This window comes from Plectropomus leopardus, chromosome 20 (assembly GCF_008729295.1).
Source record: "Plectropomus leopardus isolate mb chromosome 20, YSFRI_Pleo_2.0, whole genome shotgun sequence".
In the NCBI taxonomy this organism is placed as follows: domain Eukaryota; kingdom Metazoa; phylum Chordata; class Actinopteri; order Perciformes; family Serranidae; genus Plectropomus; species Plectropomus leopardus.
In genome coordinates this window covers 821,808-838,698 of record NC_056482.1, presented here as the reverse complement: position 1 = coordinate 838,698, position 16,891 = coordinate 821,808, and the positions used below count along the sequence as shown (strand labels likewise).

The 16,891-nt window shown below is 37.9% G+C and overlaps 1 protein-coding gene across 1 annotated transcript in view; it reads right to left on the bottom strand.

Moving 5' to 3' along the window:
- The window catches only part of scai (suppressor of cancer cell invasion), a 32,553-nt gene that overhangs the window by 10,935 nt on the left and 4,727 nt on the right, over positions 1-16,891 (bottom strand). Inside the window, exons 3-11 of the mRNA XM_042509139.1 lie at positions 12,594-12,689; positions 10,816-10,902; positions 8,336-8,434; positions 7,729-7,825; positions 4,359-4,457; positions 3,563-3,715; positions 1,721-1,822; positions 1,207-1,308; positions 196-274 (exon numbers count right to left, since the gene is read on the bottom strand). Of these exons, the coding sequence (XP_042365073.1) occupies positions 196-274; positions 1,207-1,308; positions 1,721-1,822; positions 3,563-3,715; positions 4,359-4,457; positions 7,729-7,825; positions 8,336-8,434; positions 10,816-10,902; positions 12,594-12,689 (914 nt within the window). The remainder of the gene's footprint in view (positions 1-195; positions 275-1,206; positions 1,309-1,720; positions 1,823-3,562; positions 3,716-4,358; positions 4,458-7,728; positions 7,826-8,335; positions 8,435-10,815; positions 10,903-12,593; positions 12,690-16,891) is intronic.

Below are 16,891 nucleotides of genomic sequence, written 5' to 3'. Positions count from 1 at the left end.
ATGGAGACGATGCACTTGTTTAGACAACATTTACCTGTTAAATTGCCCATGTATAATAATATATAATGTAAATTAATCAATATTCATTCATTTTAGAAAACTAACAATTTATACTATATATTGGCATGTCCATCTATCATAACATTTCGATATAATAATAGGAAAAAATGTGAGGTGTATAATTCAGCATTTTACCTTCGTAATCTGAGTGTCCAGTAGGGAAGACTCCGGTAGCAGACAGGTAGACAAGCAGAACACTGTTGGCAGGCAATTCCTAATAATTAGGGCAACAGGAAAAAGAAATGTTGCTGAGTAATATGATTAGACATAAGCGCTACATGTAAAATAAATACTGACACAAAATTTTTAAACAGAAAATAACAAATGAGTAGGGGGTGTAGAAAAGAGAAAGCCAACCAAATATGAGCCTCAATTATGAAATTTTTTTCCAGTCAGTAAGTGGGATTGATTGACATGATCAATATATCAATATAGTAGTGGAGAGGTGATAATTTAAATAGCAAGAATGTCACAAACCAACACTTTTAATCCTCTAGAATGACAGATAATGTATATCTGACATTTGTTGGTGATAGGGCTGGGTGATATGGCTTTAAAATAATATCAGAATATTTTTAGGCTATACTGCAATACACGATATATATCTTGATATTTTGAAATCTCCTTTGAACTATTGTAAAATACCAAAGTACAAAATTATTAAAAGAACTACAACTTACAAATAAAGTAGCTACTGTCATAAAACAAAGTTACATTACTGTTATATTAAAGTTGAATAAAATTCTGTTATAATAGTAAACAAAATAAAGTATAACGTTTAAAAAAAACTACTGTTATAGTAAAGTTAAGTAAAGTACTGTTATACTTGAATAAATCAAAATATGCAAAATATGACTACATAGTCACAGTCTGGAGCTCTGCAAAAGCCCTGCTTTTTGTGTGTGTGTCTGTGCAAGGCAGGAGCCATAGGAGAGAGAGAAAAACGAAATCCTGAAGCGAGTCACACACGGATGGACGCAAAGCGTAAACAAAATAAGCAGTATAGCATAAACGATAGATGATTTTTTTTATCTCCAGACAATGTATTGCATCATATCGCACAGCCCTAGTTGGTGATATTGCATGTCTAACAGTGCACCGTTTACTGCACAGTAGTCAACCCAGACAGGCTTTGATTATACTGACCTTAAAAGAGGCAGACAGGAAAGTAAAAAGTTGGCTGAATGTTGGCTTGTACAGCAGATACTTGTGAGGGTTTTCCCTTTTTGCTGGCTTCTCACTGGGCTCCTGTGGAAAGAAATTGAGATAATTACTATTTGTTCTTCATTTCAAGTTTACATTACGTACAGCAGGTTAACAAGTCTTCTAGGAGGCAATTATATGTTCATTAGTTCATCACATTTATTACCCTAAGAGACACCCCTGGGGAATGATGCAACTCTAAAGAGAATGATGCATCTCACTCAGCACTCAATTACAGTGCAATTACAGGGCTGCTATTACAGGCTAAACATGGTGACATGCAGGTATTTGCTACTGACTGGCTCCAAGAGAGATGGCACCATTTATGAGACTTAACATGTTTACATGTTATAATCTGCTCTGAATTTGGTTATAGAAGCTCTTGGCTTTAGTTTTGATGTTGTAAAAAATATAATTTCACGAAAAAAACATCACTATCATGAAACATGACACTCACCAGTGTTCCCTGTTTGGAGGTCTGGGTGGCCAGATTTACAGGTTCCCTCTCCAGAGCTTGGAGCATGCGGAACATATCGATGGTTAACTCACTGAACTTCACCTAAAAAAAGAAAAAAAAACAAAACTTAAGTCACCTTATCATGGACAGATTTGTGAAAAGTTAGAATTTTAAGTACTGTGGCTTCAGAGATGATACAAAAGTCAGGTTTTTAGTACACAGAAAATTGTTTTGTAGGTAGTTTTTATAGGGATTTTAGTGTTTTGGTAGTCAGGTGATACAGCCAGCAGAGGGCACCGCAACTACAGGGAGCACCTCCCACACCAGAAGATATGGGCTCTCTCAACTTGTACAGTTTCCCTGATGCAGTTCCAACAGGATAATTATGTCAAATCACAAACACACAGAGTGCACTCTAAAATCTGAAAAAATTATGTTACTTAAAATAATCTTGGAAACCGATTGCCTTGAAAAACGTAAATATAACTATTAGTCTTAATTTATGTTAAATTTATATCTAATTTATAAGTGTGCTTATTTACTTAACTGTATATAGTTGTTGTAACTTAAAAAAAAAGATGTTATTGATTTTATATTAAGCCTACAAATAAATAAATTCTAACAATAACAGTAACATAATAATAATAATAATAATAATAATAATAATAATAATAACAATATGAGCTGCTACTTATGAAATTATAGTAGAAAAAAAGGGAGGGAGAAATAAAGAAACAAACAAAAAAGAAAAAATGCCATCTATATCATACCACATCATTACCTTGTTCTTTGTCAGTGTTAGCAACTTTAGTAAACCAAGTTAGTCTAATTTAAGTTGATCATCACAAAGAGGATTTTGCCAAAGAATAATAAAGAAGGAGATCTGCAAGTTGTTTTTTTGACATTTAAAAAAAATATAGATATGACTGACTAGTTTGCAACAAGCCGAATACAGATTTATAGCCCAGTAAACTTGGTTTACTGAAGTTGCTAAAACTTTAAGAAGTTGATTTAATTAAACTTGCAACAACTTCACAAAATCAAGTAAATATAACTCATTTTTTAAGTAAACTTAACAATTAGATACAAACAAACAGATTTTTACAGTGTAGAAAGGTGCTTTTCTATCATGTTGGAACAGTAAAATAACACCTGAGTGTGTTCTACGTAAATAAACAATCTACATTTGGACATAGAGCTACTGTCCGCAAGTTGGTACTTCCCAAATATTAAGGAAGATCTTTAAGTTTAGTTATACTGTCAAGACGCACACAGATTTGTGAACCCTTATGGTCTGAGCACATGCTAACTGCACATGTGCTTCACTACCATGACCTCCTAAAATAGCTGAGGGGCAGATGCAGAAAATTCATTGGGAAAGAGGTGCTGTTTCACCCAAGAAAAATATGGAAAAGTAACTTGTCACACAAATAAAATGTACAGTGGCAGTAAAATAAGTATTATGAAGTCACATATTGCTGTTATTATGTTCTAAAATGACTGTTGTAGCTACACTACTGGGTGTGGTTAGAAATAGCACTTAACCCTTTGTAGAGCATGCATTGTGAATCTATTAGGACATGCATATTTATCCAAAGCTGGTTTACACAACCGACATACTTCACCCATACAGCAGTACACTATTGTTCAAGAGCAACGTCAGATGAGAGACATCAGTGAAAAGAGCTGCACATAACACTGGTAGGTTCTATATTGAGAAGGTGTGTTTGATATTGTTTGTGTGAGGGCCAATAAAAAGTTCACTCCAATAAGTCCTGTCAACACCTGTGTTGATGTGTATGAAGTGTTAGGAAGTGTGAATCAGAATTAGTGGGTTAAAACCTGGTTGTTACAGTTGCCGATGATTAGTGCATCTGCAAGGATGAGCTGCCCAACCACCATGCCTTGTTCCAGTGGAGGCACGCTCCCCTCCTGCAGCCGATTGCTGGTGACGACGACAGAATTGTTGTCATTCAGAACTACCACTGGGTCCGCCTGTGTTACAGAGAGGAACAATAGTAAGCCACAGCTGATTCTATGAACCAAGCAAAAGACGACTTCTTTAACCCCTTAAAACCTGGAGCAACATCAGTTTTTTTGTGCTGTGTTAAGATGCCCTTCATTAGGCATTTAAACCTTTGAAACCTGAGCATATTGGTTTGATTTCCTTTCCAAACATGGGAGAAAAAAGGGAATCAGTAACTTGGCATGAAATGTTCCACAAATTCCCCAAATTTGTAAAAGACAACCTTGGTAAAAGCTAAAAAAAAAAAAAAAGAGAGATGAAGAATGAGAATTATTCAAATTATACACAAGGTACAAGGTGTGTATACTGTATATATATCTTCTTTCTTTTTTTCCTAATTTCAGGTAACAGGCAATTTGCTCAGGTTTCAAAGTGTTAATTCAATCGTCATTATCCCAGAAAGATGCACTGTTGCATTAATGTTTTAATGACAGTAACTAACTTCAACCCTACATTTGTCATGTCCTGTTACAGATTTTATAATTATGGGGTTTTACTGTGTTTTTAAAAAAAACACATTAAGAACTCAGTGGACCTCAGGACAATCTTATCAAACAAATTATGGATTATAAATAATAAAATAGACAAAATTAAAAGTACTAAGTTAGTTACCTCAACAAAAGCTGCCACTTCCTGCAGAACCAGGTTCCACTCCAGTTGGTCCTCTGTGTTGAATCTCTGTGTGTAATCTTCGATTTCCTCAGATAACTCCTACGGGCAGCAGAGAGGCATTAGGTTCCATTAAGGTCATGCACATTTACAAACACTTTTTCACTCTACAGCAAAAGTTTGTTTGTGCCAGATTCATAAAATAAGGTCTCATACAAATTACATGAGGCAGGCTAACTTGCCCCAGTTTTCTGTACGGGGGATGTGGAAGCTGCGATCACAGTTTTTGTTTTGTAAGTAAAGCCAGTGCATTCGTTTTGATGATTCACCAACGCTGCTCTGCTGGGTTTTAATGAGGAGGCGGAAGCGATAAGTGCAAGGGCTCTGATGTCACATGAGGAAGAGAAGGACCATCATTTCTTTATTTCTCATGTTCTTCTTGTGGCATTTCAAAATTCTTGACTAAAACCAACTGCTCCCATAATCTATAGGCGGATTTCCATTACAGATTTGTGCAAAACTTAAGTGATATTTCCAAAATGTTGATAAAACACAAGCGTGAGATGACTGCGTTTCCACTGAGTGATGTTCTGCGACTTCTCTGGTAATAACACTCCAAGAAGCATGGTGATGGATGCTTTATTTCTACTGCAGCCACCGCACTAGCCGTCATTATTTCCAATCCAAGGACACGTAGGCGTGTTATGGAGCCATAATGGAAAGGCGACCCCCTTATACGTGGGAGCGGCCACGTATGAGGGATTTCTGGGAGGTGATAGTCCACGATTTCACAGAGGAATTGTGGATTCAAAACTTCCAGATGATCTGCTCAACTTTTGAAGAGTCATGGGATGCACTAACACCTCTTGTAGCTCCTGCTGCATCATGAGGGAGCCAGTTCCTACTTAACATTGGGCGGAAGGCAGGGTACAACCTGGACAGGGTGTACCCAGGTCGCTAGACTGTCACAGGGCCGACACATATAGACAGACAACATACACACTCACAGTCACACCTAAGGGCAATTTACAGTCACCAGTCAACCTGAGCTGCATGTCTTTGGACTGTGGGAGGAAGCCGGAGACCCCGGAGAGAACCCACACAGACACGGGGAGAACATGCAAACTCCACACAGAAGGGCCCCTGCCCATGGTTCGAAACCCGGTTGGAACGGGCCCTCTTGCTGTGAGGCAACAGTGCTGTTTTTCGAAACTGATATGTTTCCATTAGACATATTTTATAATCACAATTTCAATTTGAGGGTTAATGGAAACCTGCCTTATCTCTCCTGCACCCAAAGAATATTTGAGGTTTTGTGTCATTGTATGGCATACCCTGCCACGATGTGTTTATAAGATGTGCAGAGTCAGATGAGCTGTAGCTCTACTGAGGGACTGAGCCATCTGCCTGGCTGCCCACTGCTGGCGCTCTATCACGAGGAGACTGTGACGCACACGGGCATCCACCTGTCTTTGCAGTGAACATGTAAAAAAATGTGTGACAACATCCAAAACAGGACATGCCATTGAGTGATTTATTCGTGCTACTTGGCCCAGGACAAAATGAGCATATTTCATGACAGAAGGCATATAACTGGTCACAGTTCTGGCCAGAGAGGTGATAATAATCACTGAATTCAGTCTGCTGTTTTTGAGGGCAAGACTGAGGATGGGGTTTGAAGGGGCCATGTCAAATATGCCCATACTGTAAGAATGGGCAACATGACAGGGTGGCCTTTATCAGGGGTCAAGGGTGGATGTGTTCTGTGTTCAGTAACACATGCAGGCAGGTATTCTTACATTGTGGAACTATGCACTCTATCTGAGAGTTATGCAAGTTCCTGAGGTTTTGAAAGATGTGATTTGAAATTTTCTGTCCGGAGTGCAAATTTGCATTTGTTAGGATAGAGAAGGCATGACCCACCCTGCCTCTGATTGGCTTAAGGACCATCCACACCAAGAACGATAACTATCACAATAACTATAAAAAGATAGTTTTAAAAATCGTTCCAACTCAAGTGGACGGCGGAGTCCACACTCCATCTATAACAACAACAAAAGTGGCGAACGGTATCATCTGGATCACTGCTAGAACGATTTCATGATCGATAGAAACACTGACAGACAAGCAGAATCTGTCTTATTTAGACGTCACATCCGACAGAGATCCTAACATCTAATTTGGACAACGAAGTATCTGTTTTTTTGTTGAAAAGATCAATGAAGAAGGGGGACTATTTAACTTTAAAAAAAAGTCTTTATTCCTGTGAATAATTTTAAATACATTTTTTTTTAATTAAAAATTAAAAATTTAATTTTAAATAAATAATAATTATAAAATAAACACAGAGTGCTCGGTTTTTAATATTATTTACCTAAAAAAAAGACTACATTTTTTTTCCCCACAGCCTGGTCCATAACACACGTTTGGCTTGGGTTGAAATTGAGAACTCTGAGAACCAGATGTTTGGTTTGGTATGCACTTCAAATCAATGTAGCCTGATAAACCATCACCAGGTCTATGTATGGGCACATGCAGAACAGGATTTCTCACGAGCAGATTCCACCCCCAAAGTTTTGTCAGTGGGTCAGTTGTTGTCGCCAGGTAGTTGATGCTAGCTGGGTAAGTCCATGATGTATAGCTCTTATACTGAGTGTCACTGGTATGGTCAACACACAGGACAAACTAGAGCGTCATTTGGATCTGTCTTTTGGGAGAGTTTCCAAGAAACTTACAGCTACACTGGACAAGGAGTTGTGGGTCACACACAAACTGTCTGCAGTGAAGTTGGTTCATCTAAACAGTCACCTGAATGTGTCTGTGACAGCGCCTGGACACCACTGCACATGTGCAACACTTGGTCAGTGCATTGCGGCTGCTCTGTACGTCATACAGAAATTATCCCATGCCTCAGCAGTTGCTCTGTGCACAGACAGATAAACCTTCAGGTCAAAAGAGAGCTGGAACAAATGTGAAAAACTGCAACTGCACTGATAGGTCAGTTGAAGTCTATTATAAATGTGCTGCATTGATCCCAATTGACAATAGTTATTACATATTGAAAAAAATATGCAGGTACTTGATTGCTCTAATTTCTAAGATTCATGTGCAATGGGGAGATCCTGGTGACCTGTGTGATGGAGCGCCACCCACGAGTCGCAAAATCCCTGGTTTGTTTGTTGCATGCCAATCCCCAACGCTGTCTCCTTCCTTCCCTTCATCTCTCTGCTGTCTATATCCCACAATGAGACACTGCAATCAGGGCCATGCATGGTGCATGAGGCACACGGATGCATCATGCTCTTCAGAGTACCAGGGCTGCCAAAGTTTTGAACACAATATGCTCTAGTTTAAAAGAAAAAGTTTTCCTCACCTTCACCAAAACTTTGACTAGGTCCATCTTGTTCAGCAGTAAACAGACGACTATGTAGCGAGCATAATATCGAAGCTTCTTCACTACTAGTTCTGGCCTAAAAAAAAGAGAAGACAATATGTCCTTGTAAAGTCAAACACATCCACATTTAAGGTAGGGCACATTTTATGCCTTGTTTATTAAACCTTGAAAAGTTGAGCACATTGGTGGTTTATTCTCTTTCAGGCAGAAGGCAATGAGCAACTTAACAGCGCATGGCCTAAAAGAAAATAAGCAGTTTCAGATCTTCAATAACCAATAAGCTTGTGGCTGAGAGCCATCATCAGAATGGTAAAGTCAGAAAGTACTGAAAGATGGTCTTTTTGTGGGATTTGCTAGCAATAATAAACATATAGAAAACTAGACCCCAGACTTTATATTTCTTGCACATTATTAATAATTTATAGAATGATAAAAGTAATACTTGGCTCAGTTTTTACAACAGCAGAAAACAAAAAAAAACCTTTCAAAAACTAAATGTCCAAAAAAATTTTAAAATACCATGCAAAGGCATCTACTTACTGAACTGCCAACTCACAAAATTTGAAGAGAGATTTCTGGAACGTACCTGTCCTCTTTGTTGACCTGAAAGTAGTAGGAGCGCTGACGGATGGCTGAGTAGAATGAAAAGGCCTCATTCAGGTAACTTGTTTCTGAGGTACGAAGGCTGTCAATCGAGATGAAAGAGTACAAGGTGAGTTATTATCTCTGGAGTGGAGCACACTTCATCACATTCATAAAATTTCAATACACTTCTGGCTGAGAGTATGTTTATTACCATTGCACCCTCTTTATTCCAACTCTCTAAGCCATTTGTACTGGTGCGCTTGGAGACGCCCACACAGTCAGAGCGCCCAAGACCTCCTGCTTTGCACTTTACATTGTGCTTGTGTGATTAATAGAGGACCCACAATGTTTTCCACCAAATACAATGTGACTAATACATCCCAAATCTCTGTTACTTTTCTATGAAGTTTGTTCATAAAAGTGTTCCAAGTCGGACTCCCCAAACTCTCCTCAGCTGCACAAACTTGCCATGGATTGTTCATGAGTGTTTGGTCTGGACTAGATGATTTTGTTTTTATTTCATCAGGCAGAGAGTTTAGTCAGACATGGGTTGTCAGCGTGGAATGGCAACCTCACTGTACAAATAAAAACTAAGCTTGCTCGTCTGGTGCACACCACCATGAAGGTGATGGGCAGGGATGAATACCGGCCCCGCCAGTTAAAAGATGAGCACTCCGTTCTTATGCTCAAAGGATAACTGACTGACCCATCACAGATCCTCCTCTCAGAATACCAGCCCCTGCCCTTTGACAGATGATACAGAGTTTGACACTGCAAAATCAACTGTTTTAAAAACTAATTTGTTCCCCCTTCTGTCTAACTTTAAAGAATGCTGTGTACAGCTGCGGGGATTGTGCAATAATTTCATGATGTTTTACTACTGAGTGTGTGCAATATCTTTCTATCTTCTATCTATCTATCTTTCTCTCTTTTGGATTTTGTGTAATTTATTGGTATGATTTGGTACAGCTAGTGCGGTTTTATTCATGTATTGTTTGTTTTATTGTAACTTTGCAGGCATTTATGGGCGCAGCATCTGAGTCCAAGACGATTTCCCTACAGGGACCATTGAGTATATCGTATTGTATGGAATCTTATCGTATCATATCATATATCGTTTCATATCGTATTGTATTGTATCATATCGTATCATAGGCCTGATAAATGCCACCTGAGCAGACAACCTCACGTTTGTGAGATGTAATCATTAGCATATCAATACCCCTAAAACTGTCATACAATGTGGCCTGTCCTGCTTAATTTGTGAGCAGGTTTCATTCACAAAACGGTTTCCAAGTGTCAGTAGGGGTGTTAGAGGTCCTGAAATAATTAGAAAATATTAATAAACCATCTGCGAAGGATGTGTCATCAGAGCAGCCCTGAATTGTGACAGATATAAACAAGGAATGGATTAAGATGCTAAAAACATCTTTCTACAGCAAAGCTGTTCATGGTTACTGTAAGAGTTGGTCAAGAGGATATGAAAATCAGAGATATTAGACGAAAAAATATTACCTACAGCACTTGTTGTAAACTGTCATTTGCAACAGAGGATGGATATTGGACCGTGACCTGCATAATGACCCTGAGGCAGCTTTAACAGTGAGAGAATTTTCCTAACAAATACTGAATACTGAAGTTCCTGTGCCAAAATATATATAAAAATTGACAGTGATGATGATAATATGGTGAAGACATGTAAAGAAATTCATTGTAGTTATACAATTATCATTTTTAATCTCTACGATCATTAAGATTACGGCATTATTATGAGTCAAGCAGTTGTGTTCTCATCTGAGGAGAAAGGCAGACTTGAACAACTGCGCCACTTGTGATACTTGTTGTACTCTACGTTTAAAAAATTACTAATAAATCCACGTTCTACCTCGAAGAAAATTCTAAGCATGACAAAATGAGTGAATACCACATATGCTCATAATTCACTCTTATGTGTTACATTAGAACAAATCAAAAATGTTGTTGCATGAAGTCCATTTTGTGTATCCTTGATTCCTGACAGACAGACTAAATGCATTTCCTTCCACATTAAATATTTTTAATTCTGTATTATTTGCATCTGTTTTCCAGCTCGCAGTTTTATTCTTCCCCACCTTTGCCAATGCATTGCTGAGTTTCTTGTTGCATTTCTGCTGCCAACTGTGGAGTAAGGTAAAGCTTTTGTCCGCAATGCACCTTCTCACAAACACAAACATTCTGCTAACTGTCAAAAACTTGTATTATGAAGCCATAAGTCCTCAATTATATATGCCATACCTTGTTTAGAGTGTTTTTTTCAACACCATTGAAGTCACACTATTAGATTATTAGAGTTCAATTACACTATTAAATTAAGGTTATGTATTTTTGTTTCTACACCCACTACCCACCCAGCTTTTTATCAATGACTGTTAAAGAACAGACAGCAGTGAGACAGTGAAATCACGTGGTTAATGTGTGTGGGCGAGACATAGTTTGACTTACTAGTAGTGGTAGTAAAGCTGTCCAATTTTGGATGCAACCTCCCCAATCTGCCATCTCTTCAAGCCATACCGACTGTCCAGAACCTGCCTGTCAATAAATGAACACATGAAACACTGAGCACCAGAGAAAAAAAATCACCAGAATGTGACAGAACATCTGGCACCAGAATGTGACAGAACAATGACACTGTAACAAGTCATCGCCTATTAAGGCCCTGACACACCAAGCTGACGGTCGGCTGTCGGTCAACATCAGGTCGTTGGTGAGCGTCTGTCGCCCCCGTTGACACAAGCTGGCCCATGACAGTTATTATTTGGCTGATTCTGCGTGTTAAATCTGTGGTCGAGCCAGTAAGTAAGAGGGATCACTGTGATTGGTTGTTCAGCTTAGGCAAAGCTGTGCCAAGAAGAGAAATGGACATGAGGATAGCAAACAAACAACTTAAGTCAGGAGGGCCAGAGATATAAACAAACTTGTTATATTAATTATCTGTGACAGCTTATCCTATTCAGGGTCGCAGGGGGGGGCTGGAGCCTTTCCCAGCTGACATTGGGTGAGAAGCAGGTTACTCTCTGGACAGGTTGCCTGACGATCACAGGGCTGACACATAGAGACACACTTGTTATATTAAGTTACATTATTTTTTCAGCCATTGAGCTCTTTAGCTAAAATGATTCACTACATCAGTAGCAACTGCTGGTATTGTTTTCACTTTGTGATTTGTGTGTATTAAGGTAAAATTATGTCCTGTTGACACATATTGCAGCAGAAACTACCACAAAACCAGTTTTGAGTATTTTGTCTGTCAATAGATCTTGTCACCATGATAGCGTCAAAACCGTGTAAGGTGCAGTTACGAAACTTTACAAGTGTGTACTTGAGATGAAAATGAAGGTTGACTTCAAAGATGTGTGTAGTCCAAGCAAGGGTGTGGAAAGTAAAGGGGTAGGAAGGGGGCACTGCAGGTGCAGAGTGTACCTCCTGGTAGGCTGTCAGCTGTAGTCTTTGTAGTGACTTCAAGCGCAACTTTTTGGCCAAGGCACAGGCAAAGTGAGGCAACACATCAGTTAGCCTTTATTGATACTGGTTCTTTAATGTCAGTTTAGTGTGTCTGGGCCATTACATATGCTTTTGTCTTTTTGTTAGAGGTGCAGTATGTAATTCTGGAAAAAAGAAAAGTTCATCATTGAAACATCACTTTAACTTCTTGTGCTGTGTTCAGATGCCTTTTCACAAGCGCTTTTATCTTTTAAACTTAAGCAAATTGGTTTGATTTTGTTGGTAAATATAGGGAAACAAGGCAATGACAAACTTGACAAGAAATGCAAAAAGAAATTAGGTGGCAGTTAAATGACATGAAAATTTGCTAAAAGAAAAAAGAGAGAGTGGGAGAGACAGACAGAGAGAATTATAAGAAAATAATCCAAAAATGTCCACACAACTGTATATTATATTATTATACCTAGTATTTGAAAGTATGTCACATTGTTGTTGATTGTTGATGTTGTTGATTGTTTGTTTGTCTCTTTAATATTCTTTTTTTTTCTTTTTTTGGCTGACTTTCAGAAAAGTTTAACAGTATTATAATGATTGGAAAGTCATCTGTAAATAAATACTACATGATTAAGTTGCATCAGAACTCAATAATTGTATTTATTCTGCTGAATCATAACGCCACACTCTCAGTTTGACAGGGGGTTCTACCCTGAAACACATTACTCCTCATCTACCTATGACAACTTGGAGAGCAATGTGGACTAATGAGAGATGGAAATAACCTGTGCTGCTGCTGAAACTTCCACAGCTTCGTGTAGACATCAAAAGTCCGTCCAAAGTAGGACTGCCACTGCTTGTGTCCATACTGAGGAAGGTCTCTGCAGCAAAATTAGAGGAGGAGAGAAAAGAGACAGTCACATACGTATAATCTTTTAATACTTTCAGCTGTACAATCAATCAGAATGCAAATAACAGAACATTCAAATATTTTAAGACATGCAGCTGCTAACAGTCAAGGTGCTTAAATTCTAGGGGTCAACGGATATTGTTTTTTCAGGGCCGATACTGATACCCATTATTGGTAGTTATTAAGACCATTAACAGATATTTGGAACCTATATGAACTTACAATAAAATGAAAATATTTGCCATTATTTAGCACTAGGATAATAATGTACTCAATCACAAAACTTTGTTTAAATTTGATTTGATGAAAAATGTTTCATCAAAACTGAAACTTCATATACAAAAAGTTCCCAGCAACTTTTTAATTTTTTTTATGTTTTATTATTATGTCAAGTGAAAATTTAAATTAAAAATGAATAAATACAAACATCTCCCTTAGGTTTTACAAAGTAAATGCTCCTCCCGTGTTGACACTTTCTTTGCACTTTTTAATCAATTAATTGTATTGGTGCTCATTAAAATAAAATACCAATACAGATAATGCGCAAAATGCCAAATATCGGTCCCAACATTCAGCCAGGCCGAGCACACATCATCAGAGTAAATGAGGGTGGATTTTGGATTGACAAAGGAGGAGCCCTGACCTTTCAGTTCTTTCAAGTGAGCAATAATTTGTACATAAAAGTGAATGCCATCAATACTTACTTGGCTTTATGACCTGTAAGTATTTTATGTGCAGAGACAATGAGCTCTCGTTGGTCTTGCGTGAGCGCGCATATGTGATCGTGACTCCCACACTAGGAGCTACAGGCTACGACAAGGCTAAAAACGTGACACTAGTGAGATTTTTCAAAACAACTTGGCCCGTTGGGGCTTCAGGACACTTGGATTACTTCAGACAAGCAGTATGGAAACATTTTGTGGTTTTATTATGCATTTTTTAAACTTCTGAATCCTAGTCACCATTTGCTTCATTTGTTTGGGAGATGAGTGCGACACCTTTTCCATGTGAACCTCCAGCAGTGTTTCATAGACTACAAAACTTCACCCGACTTTCCATCAGCATGAGGGTGAGTAGATAATGACTTCACTTTCATTTTTGGGTAAACTATCGCTTTAAACGATCAATTGTAAAAATGTCCATTACAAGAGCCCAGGAGGACAGTAATTAAATAGCTTGTAATTAGTTATGAACTTAAAGACAATCAGTTCATAACTAATTGCATCAAATGTAGAAAAGCAGTAAACCATCATATTCAAGAAGCTGGAACCAGTGAATGTTTAAAGTGTGTTTTGAAAAATTATATTTACTTTTAACAGATTATCAAAATTGTAATTCTGTATTTCTGTAAGTAATTTCTGTTATAGAAGACATAAAGATACTATGGACCAAATATGAAAACCACCACAGTTTGGTAACAAAAAAAGCTCTGGCCAAAATTAATTGAAAACCTCAGTAAAGGTGTTCTACTATTTCAATCATTTCACATGGCTCTGAATTTGTGAGCCCTTTAAATGCTGATGATCCAGTCTGTCAGTCAGCTCTTACAGTGATTCAAATATGATGAGAGAATGAAGCATCAGATCTGACTAACACACCTCAAACTGTGTGTGTGTGTCACTCTCAACTCAGATCACAGCAAACAGGATGTACCAAACCCAAGGTGACAGGGTAAAAAAAACAGGGAGCAGTTTATCTATCTAAACTCTCTGGTCACTGAATCATATGTATCCATGTGTCACTCCAGCTCGGGAGCCTGGCCCTTTTCTCTCTCTCTCTGGCAGTCTTGTCCTGCTTGGCTTGCCACCAGATGACAGGCTCACCGACTCCTGCTACTCCAGATGGCCAATCTGTCTGTTTGCACTCTACAGTCTTTCTAAGCTTATTGTGATATCCGCTGTAACAATATCACAACAAAAACACAAAGAATGCGAGAGTCAATCGGACTCTGGATCTCGGCTTGCATTAAAACATTGATAAAGTTTCAAGTTGGAAGCAAACCTGTTATTTACTCTGCAGGGACCGGGCAAGCTAGAAATATTCCCTACTGTGCTCCAGAGAGAGGCCTTTTTAGTTGCATTCTCAAAATCCCAAACTACATTTGTTTTTCTGTGTTGCAATCAGTGTCAGCAGCAAAACTGAGCACTTAAAAATCTCAGTCCTTTTCCTGAAGAAAAAAAAAGACCTTGATTTGGGAGAGAGTGCTTTAGGATTCTTTGCACCATACAGATGGAACATATTGTAATGTACCATGAAGACTGATACTCTGGTTCCAATGGGTCAGTTCAAAAATCTTGTCGAAATAAATTAATTGAATTGTTATTATTATTATTCTTTATTTATTTATTTATTTATTCACACTCAAGGTGAAAGACATAAGAAATTACATATCAGATATGCTGGAGACAGTGGGGAGTCTTTGATAAAAATCACTCACATTTTTTGGAAACTGTTGGTAAATAACTGTATTTTGGGAAATTGTATGTAAAGTGCTTCAGCAAATTAGATATGAAGTCCCTTTGAGTTGTACGGCACTGTATCCCTGTAGTTCTCCCTGAAGAATTAAGAAGTCAAGATCATTTAATGAAAATACCAAGCAAAAAAGCTAATTGAAACTGGAGAAAAGTAGCTTCCCCTTTTTGATCACTTTTGAATACATCTTCTAAATGGAATTGGCAGCAAATTGGAAATGGAACTACAAATCAATCCAACACAAGGAATGAATGACAGAAATGTCATTGTATTGATCTTTTATTACTGTTATTAGTCAATGTTCAAAATCTCAGGCTGCTAAAAAATTTGAGAATACAGCGTGCAACTCTGATAGCAGAGCACCAAAAAAATCTTCAACCAATTACAATTACCCTATAAATGGTGTAAATAGGTCAGTGATACTGAGCTGATAATTGCTTCAATTACATAATCACAAGAAAAAAAGGTTTCTATTTCCAGATCAGGAAAGTCAAAATAGCCTTCAATAGTGCGTGTCAATCCATGTCAGTGATGCATCTTATATAAAGGCTATTATGTTTAACATTGTTACCTGAAGAAGACACTGCAATGCAGCAAAAGCCAATGACGAGGAGAAATTATACTCAGTTGTGTTGATATTCAACATCACTATTTTTTTATGTTATTAGGAAGAAGTCACAACTCCAGAAAGGGTTTCAGTTGATAAAGGTGCTGATGGAACTAATAATAAAACATAATAATACACATAATATTTGGTTTCAGCTTCTCAGCGAGACAGAGGTTAAGAGCATGCAGACAATCTTTCAAACAAGAGCCACTCTTGTCTGCAAAATCCCTCACCATAAATGGGTTTCCATTAACCTCCAAATTACACAAATTGAAACTGTGCATACATAAAATATGTCTAATGGAAACATGTCAATTTCGACGGAACTCCCATTCATCACATAAAAAGTTTTTACGCTCATGTGAGGTGGTATTTCAGGCAATTTGAAAAAGCCATATTTTAACTCTTCAAAAGTTGAACAGATGTACAATTCCTCCGTGAAATCACCTCCCAGAAATCCCTCATAGGTGGCCTCTCCCACTTTTAAGGGGCTTGTCTTTCCATTATGGCTTCATATCACGCCTATGTGGCCTTGGATTGGAAATAATGACGGCTAGTGTGGTGGCTGCAATAGAAATAAAGCTGCTAATGTTTCGAACATCCATCACCATGCTTCTTGGAAGCCACAGAACATCACTCAATGGAAACGCAGTCATCTTGCAAATATGTTTTATCAACATTTCCAAAATATTGCTTCAGTTTTCTGTAAGTCTGTGATGGAAATCTGCATAATGTTTAGTACCAACATTATTTATCTACGTGGTTGAGGTGTATGAAGGCGGTGTATGAAATCAGACAAAAAACAAATCTGAAAACGTGCATTTATTATTGTGTGTTACTGTGTTAATATATTATTGACATCATTTTATTTATCTCCAAGTAAAAAGCAGTTATTCAGACATAGAAATGCCTTGTTAACTGTGGCCGCGTTAATGCACTAACAGAACTTAGTGTTTATCAATGGAGAGGGATGGTCAGCACCACACCGTGACTAAATAAATGCAACTTGATATAAATAAATGTTATATCCACTGATGAAGAAACTGAATTTAATGTGGATCTGTCACATTATGTCAGATACCTGACCTGCTTAA